Here is a 19,438-nt window from a genome sequence, read left to right as displayed (position 1 = left end):
GTCAGGTTCCTGTCTGAGAAGAGACCCGCGTTGAGGCAGCCGCAGCGAAATAAAGTCAACTTCCGGTAGAGCGTGTTTCAAAATAAAATCCCAGATTGAGCGCACAGTCGCAGCGGTCACTGATTTGAGAGATAGAGTGGGATTAAAATAATCAGCATTTTCAAACTAGGATTAGGTGATTTCCCCCCAAAAATAAATAAAAAAAACTCTTAAACTTTAACAGTTGTTGCAAAAAGGAGGGAAACAAAAATGTTGAGATCATTTGTATCCTCCACAACTCACCTGTCTCGTCTTTGTGCAACGCAACAATGCCACGCTTAAATTTTGAAGCCCAAAACTGTTTGATTTCCGGCGTGATTTCGGCTCTTTTCATTCGGTTTCACTCGGTTCTTTCTCTCTCAGTTCTCAGGTGGCAGAAGCGACCGGTCCTGCCCTTCTGCTCCCCTTGTGCTTCCCTCTCCAGACGCTACCGCTGCTCTTGAGCTCCACCAGAAAGACGTGTCGGCTCACAAAGGCGTACAAATCGTGTATTTGTCACACTGGTGGGTTGTGGCGCTTCAACACTGGTTGTCATACAGATACATTTTCTCCGGGTCAGGGTCAGGTTTTAACCGACAAACCCCAGAACGATAAACTTCTGGCCGTGGGAAGCAGAAAGAAGGGCTGGTGAATGATGATCGATCTGCTTTTTATTAATGTCAATGTAAAAAAAAAAGTTCCCACTATAAATCCTATAATCCACGATGATGATGATAGTAGATGTACATGCACTTTGTATGTTACATTTTATCAGGTGGCTGGACTTTGGGCTTCTTCAGGATTGATGTGGCTGCAAGTGGCACTTCATCCCCAATTGCTTAATCAAACCTTGTGACTTGTGTCATGGGACTTTGCACTTCTGATATAGAACACAGTTTCTGTTAAATTCCCTCCTGCAGTAGAAATACTAATCCCTGACACACATCCAAACCTGCAGGGGATGTGTTCCAGCAGTTTTCCTCAAGTAATATGTAAACCCTGAAGAGAGACTCGTCATATGATGAAGAAAGTGGATTAAAGCTAGATGGAGTTTCCCTTCAGAGCTAATGTGGTTTACACGAATCTCCTGTATATGCAGTCGGTCGTTACAGCCTTTAAGTTGCATGTCAGTTCTGTGTCAGGCCCCTGGAGACGGCTATACACATGGTTTGTGCTGTGAGGCTTTCTATTAAAAGTGTGACAAGCATTCTTGTTGTGGTGCATTCCCAATTCCACGGCTGTGATCGATTTGTCTCCGGGGGAAGCATACCAACTATTCCACGATAATATCCACAGAGGCCATTTTTATTTGATAGCCTGCTGACTGGTGTCACAGAAGCGTTACACATCTGAATATAACTCATAAATAGATACCAGCGAATAATAGCAAGTTGATAGTTAATAAATCCCCATATAAATAAATTAGGGAACATTTGCGTGTGTGTTCTGTGTCTATTGTGACAAGCTCTCGCTTCAAAATGACAAATTAAAACTAGAATGTGGAGAATCTATAGGCTTAACCAGTCCGACTGGGACAAGACCCATTGTGTCCAGCTGGTTCGTCAAAAAACAGAAGCTTTTTCTGCGAGACTTCTGTGGTTTGGATGAATTCTACACCAGATACAGTGTGTGTGTGTGTGTGTGTGTGTGTGTGTGTGTGTGTGTGTGTGTGTGTGTGTGTGTGTGTGTGTGTGTGTGTGTGTGTGTGTGTGTGTGTGTGTGCGTGTGTGTGTGTGTGTGTGTGTGCTGTCTCAGGTGGCTAGACTTAGTCCAGAGCTGAGCCTCTTACAAAGCCATCATCCAAATATTAGTGTCAGTGAAAATATGTGTATGTGTGTGTTTTAGTGTGGTAGTGTTGTTAGATTAAAGGCTTAAAGTATGATGGTATTAGTGTTGGCTAACAGACCCTGAACACCAAAGAGAGAGAGAGAGATAGAGAGAGAGAGCGTGTGTGTGTGTGTGTGTGTGTGAATGCAGACATCACAACACGAGCCTGGTATCACTTTAATTTCACTGATAAGTTTAAACACACCAAAATCACAAAAGTCTGTACGAGGCACAGATCTAAATATGTACAATATAAAAGAGAAACCAATGAAAGCAACAAGAGAAAAAGGGGATTACGATACAAAATGCAATGCAAATATAGGAAACATGCAGTTGAAAACACGTCACGAAGAGTTAAATACACAGACTCGGTCTCACAGAGGTGTGATTAATCCAGAGGACTTTATCTGGAGCCATCGATCAACAATTTTTATAGGACAGAAACCCAAGTTTCCTCCCGATATAAGAGCCATGATATACAGAAGATGAAGTGAAAGTTACTGCAATACCTTTGGGAAACAAATGTCGATATTTACTAACTGTACAACCGGCGTATTTAGTTTAGCAACACATTAAAGGAATACAAAAACAGAAGTGAATATTTCAACGATAACAGTACGGCAAGGAAACAACAAAACATTCATTTGACTAGTTTAAATTCAATATATTGTCCCTCTAGGCATAATTTTAATTACACTTTGATTCCATTGTGCCATCATGTACAAAAAGTCATATAATAATTCAATATTGAACAAAGAGATGGATATACAGGCAAAAATGATCCACTGACTGAAACCATTGCCATGGTAGTTTAAAACAAGGGCACCTTCATGTTTTCAAATTTGACAATTAACCAAAAAGTTACAATATTGTTTTTAACATTAACTGCGATTAGTTCTCACGATTTCTTTAACGGTTTTCAAGCCTGATTTATGTAGTGAATATATATATATATATTTTTTTTTTTTTAAACCTTTGGATGAAAAAAAGAAGAAGAGAGAAGCCTCCTCATAGCCAGGGAAAAAGTATTACAAATGTAAAAGCTAAAAAAGCTACTTCTGTCACTTCAGAGAAGAGAAGCCCACACACACAAGAAAACAACAACTGTATTTAATGTTTTGAAAAGTCTCTCATGTAAAACCGTGAACACCCCCCGAGAGAAGGCAGCATTTAAATGTTTTGGGGTTCGATCGCTGGGTGCCATTTGTGCAAAAATTACTCATGATTGATTACACTGCAATATTATGGCTTTCTCTGAAATAAAAAGAAAGAGGAAGCTGTGATTTTAACAGTAAGCAACACTGCTCTCTGCTCACAAGGGAAAGGAGAATCTTATGTATGTGCTCAGGTGATGGGCTCTTTCTCTGAAAGTATCTGTAAAACATGTTATATATTGTATTATAATGTAAATGATGTATTTGTGCAGTGCCCATGCTTGGTAAACAGCTGTCAGCAGTACATTTGATTACTGAGCAGATGCATAGAATGGCTTTGTGTGTGTGTGTGTGTGTGTGTGTGTGTGTGTGTGTGTGTGTGTGTGTGTATTCCCATGACATCGTTACTAAACACCAGTCCATTCCACCTCTGTGGCCGCTTCATCAAACCTGTGTGAAAGCACTTCGATTTCACAAGTCAGCTGACTGGTGAAGAATGTTTGGAGAGGGAATTCCTGCTCCGTCCTGTTTCAATTCAATAGCACGGTCAGGTTCCTCCGTAAGTGCAGTCACAAGACTCTTACCACTGCACTGCAATGTGTCCATTAGAGTATGTATGTCTTTCTGTGCACACTATGTGAAACTAATTACATCTAAAATCATCTTCTTTAAAAAAAGAGAAAAAATAAGAATCATGAATAATAATAATCCTTGTAATAACAAAATGAATGAATCATGAATAAACCAAATAGTAGTTGAGTGGATTTCCTCCCGCCAGTTCTCACGCTGTGGATTTGTACAGTTTGTGAATGCTTTAATGAAATCCCCTTCTTGTGTGTCATGCATGCATGTGTGTACATGCACCAGATGAAAGGGACTTCGTCTCTCAGCCAACAGGACAACCGGGCAGCCTGAAGGCATCTGGAACAGGACTGTCGAGTTTACAGATGATTTTATATATCCCTTTCTTCCAGCAGGGGTCGCTGTCTCTCCCAGTCCAAATGGCTGAGTAAAACTCCCGCAGGGCCATGTCTGATACCTCGATGAACCTCTCTGGTACCTGCAGACAGAAGTGTGAATGTCAAGGGATAAAATACTTTATAATATGCCTCGATATTTCCTGAATTCTCCTGTCAGAGACACCCCTTTTATTTCTTATCAGTGCATGGAGTTTGGGGACTTTATCTCATGGTATTTGCTGGACCATGACATTCATTCATTCATACCGTTGCAAGAACAGCACAGGTGTGCAGACTAACGTGTGTGACGCCCATGTCCCATGAAGCGTCACAGTCAGCCATGCCTGAGAGAAAGCATGCACAATACCTGGGCCCTATTTGATGGAGCTCGCGGGCATAATTAGGGTTATTAATTACACCCGTGCTCGTCCTGCTGTACGACACGCCAACATGTCTGCAGCGTGGCGCCCAGTTTCAACCCGAGCAGAAGACTAATCAGCCAGTCAACTCAAAACACCTGTGTAGTGAAGTGAGGGGGTCTGTAACAGCTGCACCTTTACAGCTTCACAATGAGCTGATTAAACTCGGTTTCTAGCACTACAGAGGGGGTTTAGCGTTTCAGTCTTGGCATAGCCTCGACTTCGTGAAGGATATCAAGATTTGGTACTTCTACTTGAGCTGTTTCATTTATTTATCATTAAAAAACCGAAAGCCAAGGCTCCCTAAAGCCATAGAAATATAGTGCGGAATAACTGCGGTGCTTCTCTGCATCTTTCATTCCAAGCACGGTATCTATTTCTCTATTCTAATATCTGTCATCAGTCATCAATCATCTGGGAATCCGACGCCATCCTAGACAAAGCTAAATATGACCGGTTAGCTCAGCTGGTTAGAGCGTGGTGCTAATAACGCCAAGGTCGCGGGTTCGATCCCCGTACTGGTCAATGATTTTAAATAAGAAATGTGAGGTGATTGAATCATCAGAGAAAAGAAAACGTGTACATGTGGTTGTTAACACCTCTTAATTCTGTACAATGAATTATATTCATTCTATGTTGTAAAATGCTTAAAACGGACCCATTTTTGCCAAAATGAGGTAAAGAGAAAATCCTCAAAGATATATTTCTAAACATTGTGGAAATGTTATTAATGATATTATTTTATTATTATTGCATTCCTATTTATTGTATTTCTTCCCGTACCATAATGATTCCCCACTGAATCGCCATTTTACGTCACAATATAAATGGCCAAATAGCTCAGTTGGTAAGACTGAGCTGCGAATGCACATCAGTATGACCCTCTTATATTTCTCGATACAACTACTTCATCCAGAATTGCCTAGACATTTGTCACGTGGTAGCTAGCAAACATGCAAGTGTGTATTCACCATGTAAAAAAAATTCCCCTAAAAAATCATGCATACTGTACGAAACACCTGATGAGAGAAATAAGGAGAAAATGCCATTCCTGCTCCTCCATTTGCACATAGTGTACACCGTAGCACTAACAGGCACATACACATTTCAAACAGATTGAAACAAAGTTAAGCTATATTGTGATTATTTGTGATTATTTAAGACTGATGACAACCAAACCTTGGGAGAATGAACCCGAGATGAATCTTCACAGTAGTTAGTTTAAAAAAAAAAGTATTAAAGTGCAATAACTATTTCACACAGCTCATATCTGACAGACAAGAGCACAAGTCATCGCTGCATTGGACAAACCAAGGCCATGTCATCATAGACAGCAGAAAGAGTTTAAAGCATCCACCCAAGGACATACACATGCTGCACACTGACACACTCTCCTTACCTGGTAGACGTTACTTTTATTGTAGTGCATGTTCAGTATGCGGTACAGCTCTGTGTCACGGCCCACTCGCAGCTGATTCTCTCTGCCCAGACGAGGTGCACCCTCCCTGGATCACACACAGACAAACATTATGAGATCCATCCAAGACATGCACTATCTGTATTCAACTATTATTAGTATTACTAGTAATATTTTTGACAATCCAAAGTGCTGTTTTTACTATTTTTAAGACTGACAGCCCCAAGGTTGTGCATTGCATTAATCAGTGTCAGCTAATATCAAAAAGGCAGTGGCCACATGCAAGCTACCAGTCACACTAAGGCTTTGCAGCACAAACGAGTTTAAACAGGAAGCGGTGCCAACTCAAACCAACCGGGTGAGAGCCTCGCGGACAGCCTGACGTGCGAAGCGCTCCATCTGGATGTAGAAGAACTCTCTGAAGTTACTGAACCATTTAATCATCTGGGAGGTCACGCAGCGGTTAAACTAGACAGTGGACAGGAAGACAGCAGGACAGGATGTGAGCCAGTGTGGACAGCAGGCGAGGGGCGCTTATTAGATGAGTTCATTTAACACTAATAATCATATTATGAACGGAGTTCAAAGACAGCTTTAGTCAGTAGCTCAAAGAAAGAGAGTCAATTGTTTTGGTGCTTCATAAAGGAACGTGTTAATACTCACATATTAATAGCATACTAATATATGAGAACATTTCTTTCTTTGTACTGTGTTTAAGGAATAAAAACACCTTTAGCATGGTAATTACAACACAATACCACTTTTTTTTAACCAGTAATTGACTAGATAGAAATATCAATATCAGCAGACATTAAAACAGAAATTACAGTAAATATTTGTATTTATTTAAGGCAAAGGTTTTGTTTTTAACTTTTCTATCCAAATTTAAAGTATAGTGGTTGTCATTTGTCTCTTAATATTCATACTGATTCAATTTACAGTAAAGTTCTGTTAAAACATGTCTACAGTCACTGTTATTTTTAATAGTAAAGATTACTGCTACACTATGAAATATACTTCTTTCATGACAGAATTTGAGTGATCCTTTTCCGTGACGTAATTAGATCAAAACTGTCTTCGCACTACCTCCAGTTTAGAGCTCAGTTAAATTCTCTGACTAAAATACTGCCTTCACTTTGATCGATTGCTTATTGAGAGTATCAGTACCGGTTATGGAGGTTATTGTCCTCCAAAGCAAATATAAATATAAAGACCTCTGTATGTTGCATACACAACCTGTTTTATACTTTCACTTCACTACATTTCTGGGTGGAAATACTATTTTTGAGTTATTTTGCTGTAGTTATTTGTTACTTTGCAGACGAGGATTATACAAACCTAATCTTATTAAAAAATATATGTTTTAAATCACTCAACAATATAAGATGTGGGTTAAATGTAAAATATTCTCCCTCAGTATATTTTCGTTATAACTCTTTAATGACCAAACTTAAGTGATCTTTGCCAGTAAATTATTTTATTTCACTGTTAATGTCACATGAATATTGCCTGATATGTCAGTATGAAAGGTTCTGGATGGAGCCCAGTGATGGAGAACACACACCTTGACATCAGGGAAGTAGGTCTTGAGCGTATTGGAGCTGGGATAGCGCGCGTAGAAGAACATGAGCTTGGCTTTCTTCAGGTGGCAGGGAGACAAGCCCTCCTGGGTGTATACATGAGGCCAGTTAAGGAGATACACATGTCCTTTCACACACACACACACACACACACACACACACACACACACACATCCTTCCCTCCCTCCCTCTTTCCTCCCCCGCTTGGTGACAAAAGGATATTCCCCCAGCAGTCAGGTACAGCTCTCCTCCATCCATCCCTCCTCCTCTCATCCCCCCGTCTCCCCTCATCCCTCTATCTCTGCCTCCGTGAGCGTGGCGCGCGAGGGAGGGGTCGAGGTGGCTGAGCAAGGAGAGCGGTGGGAAAGAGGGGTGAGACGAGGGGTGAGTCGAGAACTCCAGGAAGGGGTCGGAGTTCAAATAGTCCTTGCGGGACGGAGGGAGGTGGGGCAGCTGGTGGTGGTGAAGAGAGCGAGAGAAGAGCTGCTGCATGGAGTAGTGGAGAAGGGGGAGAGGGAGCGGCGGAGGGGGCGGAGGTGGAGGAGGAGGGGGAGGCGCGGGGAAGGACGAGGAGGAAGAAGAGGAGGAGGAGGAGGACGGGTGGAAGGAGAGGTCCTTGGGTTGCGACGCTGGAGGCAGGAGGGTGGGGTGAGAAAGAGGAGGAGGACGAGGGAGGGAAGGGTGATGATGAAGAGAGAGGTTCGGGTGAGAGGGATTTAGGTGAGCAGAGAGAGGTGGGCCGAGGAGTGGGTGGGCTTTTCGGATGTCAGGTGACCTTTGGACGGCCAATGGCATCGACAGGTCCGACGGTTCGGCGAGATGAGGCTGCCCCGGAGGAGGGACGCTCCCGTTGCTCCTTTTTTGCATCGGCTTCTCCCTTTCTCCATCCTGCCGTCCCGTCTTTTCCTCCTTACCTAGCAGTTTATCCTCCCCTCTTCCTCTCGTCAACAGTCCCATCCACACTCCCCTCTCCCTCCCGCCATCGTTCCCCACGTCAGGCGGGAGGAAGGCGATGGCGGCGGGAGGAGAAGAGGGAGTGACATCTGTCCCCTCGGTGTAGAGGCAGAGAACTCGGTCTATGACTCGAGCCACAGCGCTGCCCAGCTCCACCTTCAGCGCCTGAGCAAACTTCTGCCCTCCCTCCTCGCCCTCGTCTTCTATCCCCCCATGCCAATCCCCCCTTACCAGCCCGCCACAATCCAACCACAACCCCGCTCCCTCCATCACACCCTCCAAGTGCAACCCTCCTCCTCCTCTTCCTCTCTCTATCCTCGCTCCTCTGTCTTTTTGCCTCTCCTCTCTCTGTTTGTGGAAGTTTTCAAAAGGGGAAACAGAAAGTAGGGAGAACGTTTCCTTTTCCATCTCTCCACCGTCGATGTCCTCTTCATCATACAACCCTTCTGTGATGTCCTCCTCCTCCATCATCATCCCAGCATCTCCTTCTCCTCCATCTTCTCCTCCATCTTCTCCTCCTCCTCTGTTTCTGCACATCATCTCCTTCTCTTCCTCCTGCTCTCCCATGTGCTTTTCCCCAAAAGCCCTCCAGACCTTCTCCTGCAGGGCCTGCAGTCTCTCTCTGGCCTCCTCCAGCTGTTCTTTCAGCTCCTCCCTCTCTCTTCTCTTCCCCTCCCTCCCTCCCTCGCGCCTCCTGCCTCCCACCTCAGCCTCTCCATCTCTGGGTCGGCTCTCCAGCTTCATCCGCTTCACTTTCAAGACGTCCTGGCTCCACTCGGCCGCGAGGGCGGCATCGCTGTGCCTCTTCTTCACACCCAGCATGCCGTCCTCTCCCTCCGTCACTCCGTCCTCTCCTCCCTCCGTCCCATGCTCCACCTGTCCGTCCCTCTCTCCTCTCTCTTCCTCCGAATCTCTGTCTTCCAGGTGTCTGTGTGTGCTCAGGTTTGTGTTGAGCTGCCCTCCAATCCTCTTGGGGGCTCCACCGGGCTGGAGGAGGTGGTGGATGAGGGGGAACCCGGGCGGTCTGAAGGCCGGAGGAGGGCGCCTGGCACCGGTCTGAGGATGAACTCCAGGGAGATCTGTGGAGCTGTGAGTGGGAGCAAATGCGTGCATCTGGGGAGCAGAGTCATCGAAAAGATCCGTGGGGGAATCCATCACTGGAGAGACAGAGAAGGACAGAGACGGACAGAATTACTGTTTTTGCTGTTTTGCATGAGAAGATGTTTGCAGCAAAATACCAATACATTGATTTAGTTGGGGCTCCTTTGGGGTTGATATAAGAAGAACAAAACAAGCATTGTGAAAGTGTCACTTCAGGCATTTGTCACTATTTGTTTTTTTAAAAAACCTAACAATCCATCTATGAATTTTCATTTTTTATAAATCACCACCAACATTAATCTAGAATACAAATAATCATTATCTGCCGTCCTAAACATGAGCTCCACCTAAACAACACTAATATCCTGCCTCTATATTAATGCATGAGCAATTATAACCTAATGATATAATATAGCAGTATGACGATCACAGGGGCCATTGTTTCTGCATGAAGTAGTTTATTTTTTTAATACTTTAAGTGCAGTTTCCTGAGAAAACTTTTATTTGTATGTGTATTCTTACTTTTATTTCAGTAAAGAAACTGAATACTTCTTTTTTTACCACTTTTGTAATGTCAGTGAATGGTCCATTGAACAGGGTTTTTAAGTGCACTTAAGGGCTATGTTATCTATCAAATAATGCCAAATCATGTTTCTGTTTGGCACTTGTGACGACACCATCTTGACAAATGAATAAATGACGATCACGAGGCGACTGGCACATGACTTCCGCTAATCTGGACAGCAAAACAGGTCAGCGGCCTCTCACAGGCCACCGCCACTTCCGCTTGTAATAGCAATGAGCTGCGACGTCCTTACGTAGCGCTGCCTCACACCCCAGCTCGTTCGCACCGCTCAGCTTCTGCCAATAGGCTTGTAGCTCCGTCACTGCGAGTAAAAACTTAACAAAGTCCCGACTGTTTGCTGTCCTTGCTCCTCAATGGTGGAATGAGCTCCCCATTGACGTCAGGACAGCAGGTCTGTACATCTTCTGCTGCAAACTAAAAACACATCTTTTTCACCTATACCTTGAATAAAGAAAGTAGCACTTTAGTGGCACTGAAATGGCACTTACTGATAGCACTTTGTAGTTTGACCTTCTTGAAGAAATTGTACTTTCTTGATTCTTGTTGTTCTGAGTTTGTACTCATGGTTGAATACACTCACTCTAAATTGCTTTGGATAAAAGCGTCAGCTAAATAATATGTAATGTAATGTAAAAGCTGCGAAATATAAAACATTGGGACCATTTTGAGTGAGTTCAGTTTTCCAAATGGTCCAAACAGTTATTCAAAGGATTAATATTCCCCCTCCATGGCTTCCTAACATGCCATAGAAAGGTGCACTGCAGAACTGACCGTGGAAGACAGAGAGGAAAAGGGTGCAATGCAAGTATGCAATGCAACTATGTGCTGGTGCTGCTGTATTGGTTAACCTCTGGTTCGCAATCTTCGTAACATATCACCCACCTCTCTTAAAACTATCTTTCCCGTTTATCTCAAATGTCTGCTGTCTAATAGAGCGCAGACGTCATAAAAACACGAGTGACAAAATGGAGGGGCGCTATGGTGTGGGATAAGGACCTTGCAGAGGAGCACAATAACAAAATAGTGCGAAAATATTACTTAGCATTTTTGCTCGGAAAATGTCTTTTTTCAAATAGCTGGAAAACAATGACCTGAGTAGGTACATCTGCATGGCCTCCCTACAGTACCTGAAAATGCTTGGAAAACAGAATAAAGAACGCAGGACTTATGCATAACAGTACATCTCACTATTTCATCCAGATCAAAAACACACGTCCCCATTCCTTTTTTTTTCAGTATGTAACCTCCTCTCTGTCCCAAAGCCCCTTTCCCCTTTTTCCTTCCTCTCTATTCCTCTCTCGTCCGCTCTGCCTCTCCTCTCTGTTATCAGTGCAGGCAGCTTGTTAAGTACTGTTTGATCAGAGTGTTTACCGTCAAACACTCACACACACACACACACACACACACACAAACACACAAAAGAGGCTTGAGAGCGGGCTGACAATGGTCAATGGTCCTTGGGGAGTGAAATAGAGTGAGAGTAGCATGTATATGTGTGTGTGTGTGTGTGTGTGTGTGTGTGTGTGTGTGTGTGTGTGTGTGTGTGTGTGTGTGTGTGTGTGTGTGTGTGTGTGCGTGTGTGTGAACAGCAGTCCTACTTAGCATTGATAACACCGCTAATCCACTTCAGATGGATACACTACTGCTCACTGAACAGAAAGATGGATGGATGATAAATGGACAGATGTAAGGACAGACTAAAAGAGGTAGAGTAGGCAGACAAAATGTGAACACAGACCGTATTTAGCATTTTAGGCTTTACTTGATTGCCAATGGTTAGAATTAAAGCTGATTACACCATGGATGGATGAATGAGTGGATGGATGAGTGGATGGATACATGCATAGATGAATGGATAGATGGATAGATAGATAGATAGATGGATATGATAGATATATACATATGTATAGAGAGAGATAGATAGATCGATAGATCGATAGATATATGGATATGATACATATATATAAATATAGATAGATAGATAGATAGATAGATAGATAGATAGATAGATAGATAGATAGATAGATAGATAGATAGATAGATAGACCAGTGCATAGGTCCCTCGGTGCAACATGAAGAGAATAATCCTACTATAAATAGCTAAATATCAATTATTCAAATGCCCTGTCCTCTCTACCATAATACTTCCCAGATGGCAAACCAGCCAATGCGCTTATATCAGGGACAGATTAGCTTTTCAAAGCCAGCGGAAAGCTGCATAAAATATGAACACTGAGCAATGAAAATGAAAGCTATTAACCACTAGATTAGACTTAAGAATGGTTCTGTTGACTGCTGTAGCTGTCACTGGGAAAACTGACAAGAGAGGAAACTCACACTTAATAAAGCACACACATCTCACTCGCAGTCAATTACTGTAAATAATGTACATTTTTAAATTCCAATATGGGTGTATATGTTGATAACATGTGTTAACAAAGAGAAAGATCCCATATCCAACAGGTTATCCCTCTGTGTCTCAAACATTAGGCTAACCCTAATGCATTCAAGCAATTTACATTAATTATAAATTATAATTACGTGTGAAACTATCACTTTATATAGCACCCTGAGTAGGGTCTGTGTGTTTTAACAAAATAGTAAATGTCAAAAATGTACAGTTCTCAAATCAAAGTAGTAGCATTAACATTATTTGTGTTTGTATTGGGTTTTATGGGTTTGCACAAATTATATGACTTTGTTCTAAATTATAATTTTTCCCCACATATGTTGCCAGGTCTTTATAATGTTTCATCTATCTATCTATGCTTGTGAAAATAACGTGAAAATAACGCTACTTTGAATAATTGATATAATGTTTGAAGCCTACGCGTGGCAACATCTGCCGGTTCTGCCACGCGAGAGGAATCCGCTTTGACCATTCGGACGCACGAGCTGTCAGTTTATCCGTGTGCGTGTGTGTGTGTGTGTGTGTGTGTGTGTGTGTGTGTGTGTGTGTGTGTGTGTGTGCGCGCGCGCGCGCGCGCCCGTGTTGCGTCCTGTGACTAATTGGCAGCGATGGACTAATGTCGCAGTGTGAAGGAAAAAACAATAAACACACAAAGAGACCAGTGAGCAGACCCTCGTAGCTTACATTCAGCGTGTAAAATGTCAAACAATGTGTTGTGTTTGAAGTTAAAACAAAATAAAAAATGGACTCACTCTCACAGTCACAGAGAAGAGCTCCAGCGGTGTCCGTTCCCCAACAGCCCCCTCTGCCCCCCGAAGCTTTCCACTCCAGTGGCCGTTCCTAAGCGCTCTGCCTCGGTCGACTGTCCGCTGGCACCTGGCGGCTGTCGGACATCGGTGCTTCTGCTCTTTATTTGTCCTTTGTTCCGCAACTCTCTCAGTTCTACTCTCACTCACCAGCCGCCTCCTCTTTACTCTAGAGTTGTGTCACTGTGCAGTTTTTTGTTTTTTTTGTCCTCCCTCGTCGATCCATCTATCTCTGGCTGGCATCATCCTCACGCGCCGCTCCCGGTGTGGAGTGGCGCGCGGTGGGCGGGCGGCCGGGCTCGAGAGCTGGCCACTTGACCGCCAGGTCCCTCCCATGTTGGCATGACCCCCAGTACGTGCACGCGCACGTGCACGCGCACACACGCACACACGCACACGAGGCTGGTTTAAATGGTCAGAAGTAACGCTAACTGATTTCAAATGAATGGTATTAACTTTCCTTTTTCTTTTTTCTTGTATAATTCACGATAGCAACAGTTTGTTGCAGATGGCGCATCCACAGAGAGCCTAATGGAGCTGAAGAGCATTTCTAAAGGCCGAACAAAGTCTGGAATGCTGAAACCACGTTACAACAGTGGAGTCACTGATTTCTTTGTTTTTGTAGCATATTCTCATGCTACACAGTCCACATTACAGTGAAAGGCAGGTCATTCATTAACGGTTTTATCTCATCGCAGGAATTTTCTTTGAAAGCGACACAGAACAGACGTCATCACAGATGTTTGTAACCTTAACAGCTTTTTTATTTTCCACTCTTCCTACTCTTACTATATAATAGATTCTGCCTCTAAGTCTGACACAAAATAAGCTATATGTAAACAAAAGTATATTGTATTTTAAAATGTTTAGTTAAACTTTTGATGAATTTAGAAGTGCAAAGAGGAAGCCATCAAATGTAACACTGTCATATTGTTGAAATATAGCCAGAACCTTGGAGTCGACCTCTTGATGACTGAAAGTAAAGAATCTCTGGTACTGTGAGAGTAAATGGACCTGAGAGATAACAGAAGAAAAATACCCTGTTCGTCACAGCCGTCCAGGTGCACATTTTTTAGTTTTTTATTGAAGTCTCATCTGAACTATAATCAATGATTTACCTCAGCCTTGTTGCTTTGATGCACAGAGATATTTAGTTTCCAGAACAACATTAAAGTAGATGCCTGACCTTGGGCAGCAATCTGTTACCTGTTGCTGGGAATGTTCCCATTAAGCCTCCAAACTGAGACCAGTTTCGAACCTGGTGTTGCTCCGCTGGGCCTCTTATTATCTCTTTCTGAGAATGATTCATGTCCTCATCCCTCATAATTCGCTCTCGAGCTCTCTGTCCGTCTCATCTAATTTCTGTCTTTTCCTACTTCTGATTAAAAATTTGGTTAGGCACTGACTGAAAGGTCGCAGTTGTTATGGAAACGAGGCTGGTAACAAAAGCTGGACACACGGGAACAGAGAGAGGGGGGTCGGTAGGTAGACGGAGAGAAAAAGAGGGAGATGTGTCTGAATAAACATGCGGAGAAGAGGAGAGGGTAGGAAAGTGAGTATACGGTCTGAATAAATAAAAACATATGCAGAGGGAGAAGGGCGAGAGACGGCGAGGTCATGGAATGACGGCTCCACCTGCAATAATAAATAACAAAAGATAATACCAGATTTTTGTCATTCTGGGAAGCAGAGGTGTGTGTGCGTGCATGTGTGTGTGTGTTGGACAGAGTGGCAGACTGGGAGAATGCAATTGATAGATAATACATGGATCCGCTGCACAGGCTAGAGAATACTAAAAAGCACAAATTGTTCAGAGAAAAGCCTCCCAAAAAGCCTGAAATTGTGCGTGAGAGTGCGTGTGCGGTAACGTCATCTCTCTGAGGGCTCATATTATGTTAACCACTTAGACCAACATCAAACACTCTCTAACTCACACACACACACACTTCAGTGCAAGCATGAAGGTGCCAGCCATATAAATAGGACGTCCCAGAGCGAGAGATATAAAGAGAGAGGGACTGACAGAGAGAAAGAGAAAGAGAGAGAGAGAGAGCGAGAGGAGGAAGAGATTAGGCATTCAAAGGGGAAACAGCAAGGGGTGAGAAAAGGGATGGGGGAAGAGCAGAGTGAAAAACTGAGAGAAATAGAGAGGGCAAGAACAGGAGGGGGCGAGGACGGATAGATATGAAAGGATCAATAGATGGCATAAAGTGTATGTTCATTGATTTACGTACAGGGAGAGAGTGATGGGGTGAGAGAGAGAGGGAATGAGAGGGAGGGGGAAAGAGAGGATAGAAAAAGCGGGGGGCAGAGAGAGAGAAGCGGGAAGAGGGGGAGGAAGGGAGAGAGAGTAAGCCATAATAAAGAGGAAGCAGCAAACAAGTCAGAGCAATACATAAAGCAGGGGACTACGTGAGGTATAGAGGCCTAATTAAAGCCGCATCAATCAATATATTCATATGAACTCTGGGTCAGATGGGTGTGTGTAATGTGAAAGGGGTCACTCGTTGTGACACACACACACACACACACACACACGCACACACACACAGTTATCACCAATTCTGCCGTTCCCCCAGCTCTCAACTGTCTCCTATGAATGATGTTCCCATACAGCTGAAATGCACTCTTGCACGTGTTTCAAGGGAAATACATTTTCTGAAACTGAAAGTACGGTAAACAACAACACACACAAATACAAAAACGCAGACGTCTGTGGGCTCATTTGAAACTCAAAACATAACTCCCAAAACAGGGTCGTTGTGCGTAATCTTTAGGAGACCGCGCAGCATCAATAATGCAACTATAAACTATCAGCACTATAGTTTATCAATGTTTTCACTTGATGTGTTTTTCTTTGTGGCCCACCCTCGATAACTGGTATAGATTCATATTCGGTGTTTTCCTTTTTATTCTTTAGGGACCCAACCTGAATTACTAAATCATTTGATCATGCTTGAGCACAATCGAAGCAGCAGAGGTATGAAATATTCTCACTTTCAGTCCCTACTGTGGGTCAAAGAAACCCATTGGATCATACCTTTACCACAATGCAACTCGATACACACTTCTTGCCCCCTAAAAGCCTTCGTATTTCGACCACCTCAGCCAAAGTTTGCAATACAGGTTTTCTGTAAAAGGTTTTGTCTCAACAACCCTGATGACATCACCACCACACCATTGTTTTTCGGAAAGCTCCCTCCAGAAGCCACAGACAACATACATAACTGTTTATAGGCTGTGACGAGTAATTCAAATGTGTCATTTTGTAAAACTGGTGGATTGTCCCTTTAATCATTAAACCGCACTGGGCATGGATTTGCTTGTATTCATTTAAATTAGGAAGATTTCTGTGATGCTGTTCACCGAACAAGAAGGTCCAGGCATTAAGTGAACTACACGCAGAGAGACAGACGACATATGTCAAGACTGACGGTACAGAAAGAGAGAGACAGGTTGGAACAGAGCACGGGGGTGAGACAGACGGACAGACAGGCAAAAAGAGAATGAATGTGTTTGTGTGTGTGTGTGTGTGTGTGTGTGTGTGTGTGTGTGTGTGTGTGTGTGTGTGTGTGTGTGTGTGTGTGTGAGGGAGATGGGAGTGCGAGAGAGACAGAAGTGTACTCAAATAGCTCAGGGCAAGGTGACACAGAGAAACGAACGGACAGAGAGGGATAACAAGGGGGGATTTTGTGTGTGAGTGTGTGTGTGTGTGTGTGTGTGTGTGTGTGTGTGTGTGTGTGTGTGTGTGTGTGAGTGTTAGAAAATGAGAGAAAAAGGAAGAGACAGAGGGGGCGGAACGGTAGAGGGATAGAGGAAGTTGAGGGAACAAAAACAAAAACAGGGAGAGTGGGAGAGTGTGTGTGCGTGTGTGTGTGGACAGCCGAAGGTGTCAGAGTGTGCTGTTTGGCTTAATGATGACCCACTGGGCATGTAGGTCATAACGGTTTGTGTCTCAAAGCCATGACTGTATGCCTGTGACTGTATGCCTGTGTGCATCCATTAGTGTGAATGTGTGTACGTGTGTTTTTGTCTGTGTGCAAATCGAAACTCACTAGACACACGCATGTAAAGTGGGTCTCTTAGCATGCGTTTTAAGAGTGTGTTTGGTCAGAGGTTGGAGAAGCAGTTTTAATAGCCAATAGGACTCAATAGATACTCTCACTCACACACACACACACACACACACACACACACACACACACACACACACACACACACACACACACACACACAGTGTTGGCATACACACACCAACAGCTGCCCTTCCTGTCATACATGCACATGTAATGCACCATGCATGGCACTAAATTATGCACAAATATATACACACATCTCTTTCTTTTGATCCCTCATGACAACACACACATTCACTCTCTCTCTCTCTCTCTCTCTCTATCACACACACACACACACACACACACACACACACACACACACACACACACACACACACACACACACACACACACACAGGGAAGCTATTATGCTCTCAGGCTGGAGTGTTTTGATGGTATAATTGCAGTGACCAGTGAGGAGAAAGAGACAGAGGGAGGGATGGAAAGAGGGATGGGGATGGAGGGAGAGAAAAAAGACGAGAGTGCTGACACTCTCAGCATGCTAATGTTGCGAGGCTCTACCCCCCATCCTCCCCCCCCCCAAGCGCCCTCCGCCCCCTGATTTCATCCCTCCCTCCATCTCTTTGTCTCTCCATCTTCCTCTCTATCTCACATCCTCTGCATTTCACAGGTGCAGCACTAGAAAGCGAGAGAGATGGACAGAAAGGTAGAGAGGTTGAAAGATGAAAGGGAAAAAAAGACAGGATGGAGCAATGTTATCGCTCGCTTTTCTCTGCCATCCCTCCATCCTCTTCAAGCTCCACACAATGCTCAAAACAAAGCATGCAACACAAAAAAAGAGGTACGGGAGGATGAAAACAGAGGAAGAGGGAGGGTCAGTTTTTCCATCCCCTTTAACAATGGAGGGATGATCTCCTGCTTATCCTCTAATCACGTCCCTTCTTTTTTTCCTCTCCTCCGTCCTCTCTGTTATCTCTCGCTCGCCGCAACCCCTCTTTTTCTCATCTGGTGAGAGAAAGGGTAGCCTTTTCCTCACGCCCGGCCTCCCTTTTTTTTGTCGCCTCTCCATCTGTTTGTCTTTCCTGTCCTCCCTCCATCGCTCTCTCCTCTCCAGAGAAGGGATTCTGCTGCATGGCACTGATCTCTTTCCGCTTTTCCCTCTCTTTTGCGTCCCACTTCCTTCCTTCTCTCAACCAACCCCTCTGCTCTTTTGCATCGATAGTCCAAAGTATACCAAACTTACACAAATATTAATGTATCTTGTAACTATTCATGAAAGAGGTACAGCATTGGAGATGGAAGGAGGAAATAAAGCACAAAGTGCAACAATAAATAACATACACAACTAACAACAGTAATGGCAAGATAGCTGCAGATGTTTGTGATGCTATTTTCCTGACAAAGTGAGTTATGAGCAATATGTACACCTCTTCCACTTAACAGCACTGGAGGGCTTTCTTTCAGCTTTTTGCTACAGCACATTCAGTGTTGTGTAACATAATGAAAAAAACAAACAAAAAAAAAACACAATTAGTTGCAGCTGATATCTGTCGCTGATGACAGCGTTCACCCACAGAGCAAGTCCGAGCTTGCTCACCAGTCCAACGGCTTATATTTAGTGAGTGCTTAAGCTTAACAGCTGCTTTGCTGTCGAAAAATGCTCAGCTGAGAAAATCTAATGTGAGATTTAGCTGTTCCATGGGTGGAGAACACAGGAAGTGAGGAGTCAGTGCACTGGAGTGTAATTGACAGGATGAAATATACAACAGCGCCTCACAGAGGTACTGCCTTGCTACTGCAAGCTTTCAAACCTGCAACTCTGTGACACTGTTGACCAGCCACTAAACTACAGTAATATTATTGGGCACACTACTATGAAATGATGAAATAATTTGAAATACTACTGATAAAATAAGTGAATACATCTTCATAGTGTGCTAAATTTGTACATACATGTATCTGCAGTTCCCGTGTTATGAAGCACCATTCGTCATAAAACTATTGCGGTTACACCGACCCAGATATCAAAAAGTCTTGCAGTGAACTGCAAGACCCCCCCCCAAGAAAACAGATATCTTACAGACTTAAATTAAAATCACATTTATTAATCATAACATTGTTTGTGCAA

The 19,438-nt window shown here is 43.5% G+C and overlaps 1 protein-coding gene across 1 annotated transcript; it reads right to left on the bottom strand.

The window, feature by feature from the left end:
* Positions 1 to 3,885: 3,885 nt before the first annotated feature.
* On the bottom strand, positions 3,886 to 9,483 carry prox3 (prospero homeobox 3; the record flags this gene model as incomplete). Its single annotated transcript, XM_079214965.1, is given in 6 exon segments — positions 3,886 to 4,059; positions 5,777 to 5,882; positions 6,150 to 6,262; positions 7,359 to 7,460; positions 7,587 to 7,596; positions 7,598 to 9,483. Coding segments are annotated over 6 exon segments (2,391 nt in total).
* Positions 9,484 to 19,438: the final 9,955 nt, after the last annotated feature.

The sequence above is a fragment of the Taurulus bubalis genome (genome assembly GCF_910589615.1).
Source record: "Taurulus bubalis genome assembly, chromosome: 3".
NCBI classification, from domain to species: Eukaryota; Metazoa; Chordata; class Actinopteri; order Perciformes; family Cottidae; genus Taurulus; species Taurulus bubalis.
The sequence above is the reverse complement of the archived record's forward strand: the minus strand, read 5'-3'. Positions and strand labels throughout refer to the sequence as shown.